Here is a 10000-nt window from a genome sequence, read left to right on the forward strand (position 1 = left end):
TGTGATATTTGCCCCCTCCTTATTCTTTTCCTAAATTTCTTCTGATTCCTAAAACATCAGACAAAAGTGAAACATTAGGAGGTTTTAGCTTTTTGAAAGGAGTGATGGGTGTGTGAGGAGGAAGGGACATTGAGTATTTCTTTAAGAAAAACTAAACTTTAAAAATATTTATTTCGCAGATTTGTAATCTCTAAATTCTTCTACGTGGATGAATAGAGAAATTCGAAAAGTTACAAATTAAGAAATTGCGGTCGAAACGGGGTGAATTAAAATTTTGAAAAAAGTGATTTCTGGGCAGAATCGTATTAACCCCCTTTTATACGGTGAAATAATACATATTTTGTGATTCTTCTTAAGAGCAGAAAGCACTTTCATGCAAACCCAGACAAATAGTACCCTCCGCCCCTCCACTTTTAAACAAACAATAGCTTCCATTTTGCTAGTAATCCAGTTGGCTATATATCTGCTCTGCCGATTCTGCCCATACGAAAGGAACAAATAATACAGTGTGACTGTAGATCATAACGCCCGTGTTGTCTTCTAGTACAAGGTGTGCGTGTCTTTGGAAAAGAAGTTCGTTTTGAATCGTTCGTCCATCCGTCCGCTATGTTTTTCTACCCAGTGTTTAATTGCTTCCAGGCCCAAAGTGTGATGTATATTAGTATAAAGATTAGTCAAAGCCTGTAAATATAGTACGTTCTGGGACAGTGGATGGAATGTGTTTGAGGAAATCCATGTCGTCTCGGGCATAACGGTTTGAGGTGTATATCCAAATGATGGCTCAGTTGTTGTGCTGGGGTTTAAGGTCCAGCAACTGTTGATCTCAATTTGATGTCAGTAGGTCTTAGTATTTTTATGTGCTGATTCCTCTGTTCATTTATGGCTCTCTGTATTTCGAAGCATTTATGGATCTTGGGTGATCTCTAGAAAATACTTTGATTACAGAGTTGCATAAATAATCTTTTTCTGTCTGTGAATGAACGTTGATATTCATTTATTAGACGTTTGAATGTATTCATTATTACTTTTTCCGGGTATCTTGGTTCTTCCTTGTAGCAGGTTTGGTCTGTTTAAGATATTTTATCGTTATAGTAGTCTTTGTCCATGGTTGCTATCACCCTTCCCTAATCGGTTTCTTTTAGGATGATTGATTTGCCATTCTTCAGTGTTTGTAAGGCTTTCTTTTCTTCTTCACGAAGGTTCTGTTCGCTTCACGGGTACTTTATTATATAAGATAGAATACAGATTTAAGTCACCACGTTAAGTATGAATGAAAAACACACATGCATGTAAAATATGAGAAAAGAATGGATGTTCAAAATATTTGTGATTTGAATTAGATTTACAAAGCCTTCGTTGCAACATCAGTAATCAGTGGAAGATATTTTTATCATCACAGAATTCACCTTTATTTATAACTATCTTGTTTCTGTAGAATGAGCATTCCATTTGTTATTACGCTTTGTTGTCAAAAGTAATTTATCTTTTCAAAAGTAAACTCCTTTCTTTTGCTTAGTTGATGCATAAAAGTTCTTTACAAAAATAAATACACCAAAAAAGCCTTCAAGACTGAAATAATAGACTAGGAAGGAAAGCATAACAGAAATTGAAAGGGGTTTCTTAATAGAATTGGTGGTGGTAGAGTGGGGAAACCCTTATTTAATTTTAAGTGCTACAAAGGAGAAGAACCTTACATGATGATTTAACTGGCTAAGGGTGTCATTTAAAAAAGGGATGTGACAACATACATTGTCTTAGTTTTTTCGTCTTTTTTAGTATTTTGCTCCTTACCCTTGCTGCATTAAACCTCAGTCCGTTCCCATTATTAACCCCGTATACTAAATCCTTTATCCCCTAAATAGCATCCCTCTTCATCATTCCTGTAAAGGTTGACCGGCAACAGCTCAAGTGGAATATTAATGATATCTGTCTCACAAGTATTGGAGATCTTTCAGGAGTTATACAACTTGTCTGATCCTTTCTCCAAAATCGGTAAAATAAAAAGTGTGGGATTTTAACTCAGATCACAAACAACTGGACAATATACTGCAAGGTGTCTCATTCGACGTCCTTATAGTTGCATTAGTTCATTGAGCTGTTATGGTTTTTTGTTGATCTCAGAAATGAATGACGCAAGGTTGAAGTCAGATTGCCATTTGTCAGAACACAATGAATTCTACTAGACGTCAAAAGATTTGTGCCAATCCTCGCTTAAGTTATGAACGATGAAAATATCTAACTTATTAAATATAACATCAATTTTACTATTCAACATCTTGAATTATACGAGATTTAGGAATTCCATTATTGAAATTTTTCTCTTTACATTAGGATTTCTCATTTGGTCAAAACGTTCCAAATTTTTTGAGAGATAGATCTGATAGAATAAAATGATCCACTTTAGTATCAGAATATTTGATTAAGACTGAAAGGCTAAGGTGACTAATGAAATGATGCAAGCCAATTAACTGGAAATAATCACCTGGAAGAGCAATGTACTACAACAGAATATTTACGATTGTCATGAGCATGTATCAAATAATTACTCTTTTTTATTCTTTTCCATTTCTTGAGAAGTTAAATTTTAATAATGCACTTAAAAATTACGTAAGTTTTCAGGTGAACGGGGATATATCAATCAGCCGAAACTTCAATTAAGCTTGCATAATTTTGTAATAATTTTGTAATAACTTTTATTGTGTTCATGAAAGGGTAAATTTTACTGATGACATTCTATCAAAAATAAATTCCTCATAATTTGTTCAAACATCACTATTTTGATTTCTTCACTTAGGTATTTTAAGAATTTGGTAATTTAAGCGGATCTCGCCATTATCTGCAGTTTAATCCATCTCTATCTTTTTTAATTATAAAAATAATCATTTCTTCTACAAGAACAAACCTGAAATTTTGGGAAAGGGTTAGGGTTAGGGTTAGGGTCCTTTACATTGATCTCAGAGATAATTTGATATTTATTTTAACGACCCCAAAGAATGAAAAGCAAAGTCAACCTCGACAGAATTTAAAGTCGAAACGTAAAGACGAACGAAATACCGCTTAACATTTTGGCCGGGGAACAAGGATTCTAATAGCTCGCTGCATATTCTATTGTATAACTAATACAAACAATAATTAAAAACTATTCTGTGACAAGATCAACTGATATTATATCATATTACTGTAACAATAAGCAACAATTCAACTAATTAATGAAATAATATAACTCTGTGAAATACACGTTTTCTAAGCACTAAAGTTTTTATATTATCCGTTCATTGAATATACCGTAAGATTTGATAAGATCAGACAAATAACATCAAATTCGGATACTAGTCAGATTCAGTCATTGTGTATGCGATGTTATACATTATAAATTCAATATGATAAGAAACAGTTTATTTGACTTCACAGCAGGTAACATATCGATGTGTTTTACTCTAACATAAGATTATGTTTAAAGCTGTGAGATCAACAGCATAAGCGATTAGCTGAGAACACATCAAGGAAAATTTAAAACATTGGATATGGAAAATACGTAGAAAGTGTCAAATACTTACAAATCTACAATATTCGTCGGAATCGGTTGTGGGACTGATGTTAGATTGCGCTTTTGACAATTTACATTTGTAAGTGATTTGCAAGTACATATCTTGCATATAGATGAATCAGCATGAGCCTCCAAAACCAATATCGTACACAGTATCAACACAAGAGTCCGTCTATATGATGCTATGTGGTGAAACATATTTCCAGGCGTAGATTTATCTGTAAAAGAAGAAAATAGGAAATACCAGAGACTTCAAAGTTATTAACTTCACACTGCAGATTCTCCCAAGCAACTAAAATTCACCCCTGTTCCACATGACAAATATATTTTTGTTTTCATGATTGGATATTTAAAGCTAAAAAAATGAAATTTCGATAAATTAGTGTGAAGAAATTTATTAAATATTATAGCTTTAACGCGTAATAATGTCAAAGAAAACTGAACATCAAACACACACACACACACACACATACACATACACGCAAAAACACGCACATACAAACATACACACACACACACAAACGCACCCTACACACATCTTTAACCATACTTGGAGGGTCTAATATATATATACAAAACTAACGAACCATGAGCTTCGTGGACCCTAAATACGCCTTGGTTGTAAACCCGGTTGGGTCGTTAAATCCGGTGGGTCCCAACAAGCTACTGAGTTGTAAAGAAGGATTTTTCCTGTACCCCAGATTTAGAAGCGTTCACACAAATTTTTCCTCAAATATACTTTCATGATTTCATTTTATTTACTTTTTTTTTACTGAAAACAAGAATTAAACATGAACGTAAATGAACAAATAAAAATGTACCTACATCAAAAAAAGCGAATTTCCTTGGTGACGCTAAAAGACACAAGAAAATAATGAAAGTGGATAAGGAAACAACAACAACAAAAGAAACATTGACAACAATAGAAATTACAGAGCTCTGAAAATTATATATACTTATATAACTTATATCTCTCTCTCTCCACACACACACACACACACACACACACACACACACATATATATATATATATATATATATATATATATATATATATATATATATACAGAGAGAGAGAGAGAGAGAGAAAGAGAGAGAGAGAGGGGGGAGAAAGAGAGAGAGAGAATAATAAGGTATTCAGAATGTTGGATGAATATATATTTTTTTTATGTATTTACATTTTATTTACATTTAAATAAAATGTAAATACATAAAAAATATACATTATTTACATTATTTACATTTGACGGATATTTGTTCTCATCTTGTTTGTTGCTAACACAACGTTTCGGCTGATATACCCTCCAGCCTTCGTCAGGTGTCTTGGGGAAATTTTGAACCTGGGTTCTCATTACTAACGATGTTACTATTATCATATTATTATTATTATTATTATTATTACTATTACATTTTAGCGCTTGCTTCCATGATCGATAACTATATATCTGTACATCACTTCATTCTCTCTCTCTCTCTCTCACTTTCTCTCATTATATATATATATATATATATATATATATATATATATATATATATATATATATATATATATATATATATGTATGTATGTATATATGTATGTATGTATGTATGTATGTATGTATGTGTGTGTATGCATGTATGTATTGACAGATCGCTAGCCACTATACATTCTTTTTTCTCTCTTTGTTTCTCTCCTTTCTTTCTGTCTTCCTCTCTGTGGAAGAGCGTAGGCTCGAAACGTAAAAGACGTTTTCACTTCCCGAGTGTTATACTAATACATCTGTTTGTTTTCTACACCACCTGTCTTCTTCTTTTGCTTTATTTGTGAATACTCCCTATGTATATATATATATATATATATATATATATATATATATATATAAGATATTTCTAATTTTGTTTTTGCTTAACATCAAAATAACTTTCCTTTATATTCAAGAATTTACTACAACTGAGCAACTCACCATCAGCACCGTCACCACATCATCTCTCTTCATATCAACTACTGATACTACTGCTACCACTACTACTATTATCATCATTATATTCATTTTTATTTTATTATCATCATCGTCATCATCATCATTATTATCATTTTTATTATTATTATTATTATTATTATTATTATTATTATTATTATTATTATTATTATTGAGTGAGAGAGCAGTGCATGCCATCAAAGTGACACTGGGGTAAAATATACGAAGCCCAATATACCCATCATGATTACCTGTCTGATAAGGGTACACCGGGCACATGCATCACAACCATATGTGCGCGACATGGTGATCTCATATCAAGATAAACAGCGCATGACCTCGCAGATGGGGCCCAGTTAGAATTTTCTTCAGGTCGAGTAGCCTATCCCACTCAAAAGGTGCCTGAATAAGGTTTGTTTAAGGATGTTGAGCAAAACACCCATGTTTCCAAAGGTGAATTATTCAAACCCCAAAGAATTTCTTTCAACACATGACTATGATGCTCCCCACTACTTCTGCTCGTGATCAGAGATGCACATATCGTCAGCCACCAAGGGACATGCTCAACTGATTAAGGTGAAACAACTTAGAAGCAAATCTGTGGTATTGAGCAGAATATTTGCTGTAGCCCATCTTATTATACCAAGACAAAACAACGTACATGATAACACTTCGAATCAATTAAGATCAGAAGCCATGAGAGCCACTGCCTGGTAGTGCATCCTGGCATTCAAAAGGTCCCTGAATAAGGTTTGTTTAAGGATGTTGAGCAAAACACCCATGTTTCCAAAGGTGAATTATTCAAACCCCAAAGAATTTCTCTCAACACATGACTATGATGCTCCCCACTACTTCTGCTCGTGATCAGAGATGCACATATCGTCAGCCACCAAGGGACATGCTCAACTGGTTAAGGTCAAACAACTGACAAGCAAATCTGTGGTATTGAGCAGAATATTTGCTGTAGCCCATCTTATTATACCAAGACAAAACAATGTACATGATAACACTTCGAATCAATTAAGATCAGAAGCCATGAGAGCCAACGTGCATTATTTTCCTTGTTTTCCTGTCTATTTTAGATAGTTCGTTTAGTGTCCAGTTAAGGATATTGTAGCTGTAACTTATAACTGGGACAGCTAAAGTGTTAATACCTATTATCTTGTTTTTAGCATTGAGCTCTGTTTTTAGTATTGATCTAACTCGTCTATAGTACTCTTTATTTTTTCTTTCATTTGTGTGTGTTGTATCCTGTCTAGTTCATTGACTCCTAAATATTTGTATGGCTGGCTTTCGTCTAGTTCTCTTATTTCATTGGCTTTATCTAGTGTGATGTTGCTACTTTTAACTAATTTTCCTCTTTTCAGGGTTGCTATGGCACATTTTTCTAATCCGAATTTCATATCTATTTCCTTGGTAAATCCATGTACTGTCTGTAGTAGTGTTTCCAGCTCTTTGTCATTTCTGGCGTATAATTTTAAAAGGTGGCTGACTGTTTCTTCTTTCTGCGGCTGTCTTCAGTTATGGCTTTATTGATCAATAATTGATCTTTACAGCCGTATGAGCCCTTGCAGCATCCCTTCTGCTCTTCTGGAAACAGGTTGTTATTTTCCAGGTGCTTACTCAATCCCTCCGATATTATTGCAGTAAAGGCTTTGTAGATTGTAGGGAGACAGGTTATAGGTCTGTAGTTTTGTGGTTTCTCCCTTTCCGTGGATTTGGGAATTAAGATGGTTTTCCCTTTCGTGAGCCATTCAGGCATTGTCTCTGGCTCTGCTAGTATGTTGTTAAAGTTTTCTGCCAGCTTTTTCTGCATTCCTATCAGGTGTTTTAACCAGAAGTTGGGGATCTTGTCGTACCCAGGTGCCTTCCAGTTGCTTAGTCTTTGCGACCCCTTCAGTTGTTATAGGAGTCGAGAGTTGCTCAGGTGCTAAGTTCGTTGTTTTAATGGTCCTTTTGTGGGGTTGTTGCTTCACCGACCATATTTGTTTCCAGAATTCCTCCAGTTCTTCTGCTGTTGGTGCTGCAGTAATGTCTGTTTTATTTTTATCCAGTTCTTGTTTGAGTTTTTGGGGTTTGGATTTGAACTGTTTGTTTTGTTCAAAGAAACGTTGGCGTTTCTCATACCGGCGGATCCTTTGTGCTTTGGCGAGGATATCTTGCTTTAGCTTTTCTTTTGTCTCAGGTAAGTCTTTTTTCTGTAATGTTGTATTTGTACAGTATTTTTGTTTTCTTCTTCTTACTTAGTTGTGTTGATTGTCTACTAATTTCGTTGAGAATCGATAAATCTTTTCTGTTTTTTTAAATTTTGTTCTGGGTATTATTTATCCACAAGGTCTGTTTGGGTGGTAGAACTCCTGTTCGGATGGGTTTGAGTGAGTATCCTGCTTCTTTTGTGGCTGCAGTGGCTGCCGCATATATTATGTCATTTAGCTCAGTGATATTGCCAGTTGTTTCTGTGGTTGTTAGTTCCGTGACGGCCAGGTTTATGCTATTTATTATTGATGTTGTTTTATTGTCTATTTTGATTTTTGGGAGATATAATCTGTGGTCCATTCTAAGATCTGTGGTTTTCAGTTCTTTGGTTATTCTCATTTTCATAGTATCGTAATTATTAGGTTTCCCTTCGTTATTCCCAGGTTTTAGATTTGTTTTGCCTTCCTTTTCATTCATATGTTTGTCTGTGGTGTTCTGGATTGGTGCTTTTTGTACATTATTATACATCTCTACGGTCTGGGTTTGTTGTTTTTTATTTACTTCGTTTTTGCCGGAGATGTTACGTTTGTTCTCGTGTTTTACTATCTCAGTGTTTATATTATTATTTGGCATTGTTGTGTGACTACTATATAGATTTTCCTGATGTATTTTTCCTTTCAATTGTTCTATTTCTATTTCTGATATTTTTTTTGCTTTGAGAATGTATCTTCTTTTGTTAGCTATTTTGTTAGGGTTCATTGTTTTATCGAGGTCTTTATTTATATTATTTTTCTTCCATATCTTTTATGTATGTGTTGTTGCGTTTTCGTTTTTTGGGTAGAGCACCGCTGTAAAATAGGCGTGTAGGATCGAAATGTATTCCTCACGTGTCCATTTATGCCGTTTTGGTTTTGTTTGCGGGACATGAGGAACAACGTCCGGCCCTTTATTTTGACGGTCGTCGATTTCGTAGGCTATCGGTCCGTTTATTTCTGTTGTCAGATTGTTTTGCACGTTCAGATCTTCGTACTTTTTGCGTAACAAGCTTACAGTACGCACTTCTCGGTTGTTATTCTTGGGTGGAAAAATACCGGTATTATTTAATCTATTTGTAATTTTTTGTACATGGTGTTTGGGTTCGGGGATGGTCTGGTGTTAATGTAACACGTGTGTTTACGTTCGTTCGCTGTGCAGATCGTGGAGATGATATCTAGTTAAAATACATAATTATATTTGGAAAAATAGAAATAAATTTCAATGATTAATACTTACTCGTATATAGTCCGACCCTTTGTCAGTTATTTTTTGGCTCCATGCGATGTCTTTATTTCTGATGTTTTGGGATAAATTTCGGAGCAATGATTTATCGTTCTCACATGTTAAACGTCCCCGGTGTAGTCTCATTGTTCAGTAGTTTTATTATTATAACGTGCTTTCACTTCACTACCGAGCGCAGCACTGTGTGCCTTGAGTGTGTGCTGTGGTTTGCTGTGATGCTCTTATGGTTACTGTATTGAAAGTGTTTTGCGTAGGATGTGTGCAGTGACCAATAGCGCAATTTTCTGTATGTTATATATATTTGTAAGTCCTGGTGTTTTTGTTATGTATTTGTCTCAATATCTTTTTATTATACCTAAGGTACCTACTGTGATAGGAATTGTTTCTGTTTTTAGATTCCACATTCGAGTTACCTCTACTTCCAGGTCTTTGTATTTTGAAAGTTGTTCCATTTCTTTTAGAGAAACGTTGTCATCTGCTGGTATTGATACATCAATTAGAAAGATTTTTTCCTTCATGATCTTTGACAATTATATCTGGTCTTAATTTCTCTATCTGTGTGTATTGGCATATCCCAGAGTATGTTTGCTTTCTCGTTTTCTGCGACCTTTTCTGGCGTGTGTTTATACCATCATTTTTCTGTTGTTATTCCATAGTGTTGGCATAGCTTCCAGTGTATATAGGTCCCAGCTCTGTCGTGTCTGTGAATATATTCCTTCTAAGTCACGACTGGGCAGCCAGAGATAATATGATTTATTTTTTCTTGTCCATCTCCACATATTCTGCAGTTACTTGTTATGTTTCTTTTCATCATGTTTCTGGTAATTTCTGGTGGGGAGGCTTTGGTCTTGTGCAGTAATTAAAAATCCTTCAGTGTCTGATTTGAGTCCTTAGCTTCTCAACCATTGCTGGGATTTTTCTTTGTCTATTTCTTTTGCATTTAGTTTAGCCCAGTATTTACCATGTAGGGGCTTTTGTTGTCATCGTTTTACCATGGTCATTTGCTGTCCTAGTTTTA

At 34.6% G+C, this 10000-nt stretch overlaps 1 protein-coding gene and 1 pseudogene across 2 annotated transcripts in view; one reads left to right on the forward strand and one right to left on the reverse strand.

Moving 5' to 3' along the window:
• The window catches only part of LOC128251273 (acyl-coenzyme A amino acid N-acyltransferase 1-like), a 128766-nt pseudogene that overhangs the window by 70796 nt on the left and 47970 nt on the right, over nucleotides 1–10000 (forward strand). The gene's annotated exons all lie outside the window — the stretch shown is intronic.
• The window catches only part of LOC106877465 (uncharacterized), a 68988-nt gene that overhangs the window by 41832 nt on the left and 17156 nt on the right, over nucleotides 1–10000 (reverse strand). The window contains exons 2-3 of the mRNA XM_089346156.1: nucleotides 4373–4401; nucleotides 3558–3765 (exon numbers count right to left, since the gene is read on the reverse strand). Of these exons, the coding sequence (XP_089202282.1) occupies nucleotides 3558–3745 (188 nt within the window). The 5' untranslated portion in view covers nucleotides 3746–3765; nucleotides 4373–4401. The remainder of the gene's footprint in view (nucleotides 1–3557; nucleotides 3766–4372; nucleotides 4402–10000) is intronic.

The sequence above is a fragment of the Octopus bimaculoides genome, chromosome 30 (genome assembly GCF_046866305.1).
Source record: "Octopus bimaculoides isolate indiv1 chromosome 30, ASM4686630v1, whole genome shotgun sequence".
Taxonomy (NCBI): domain Eukaryota; kingdom Metazoa; phylum Mollusca; class Cephalopoda; order Octopoda; family Octopodidae; genus Octopus; species Octopus bimaculoides.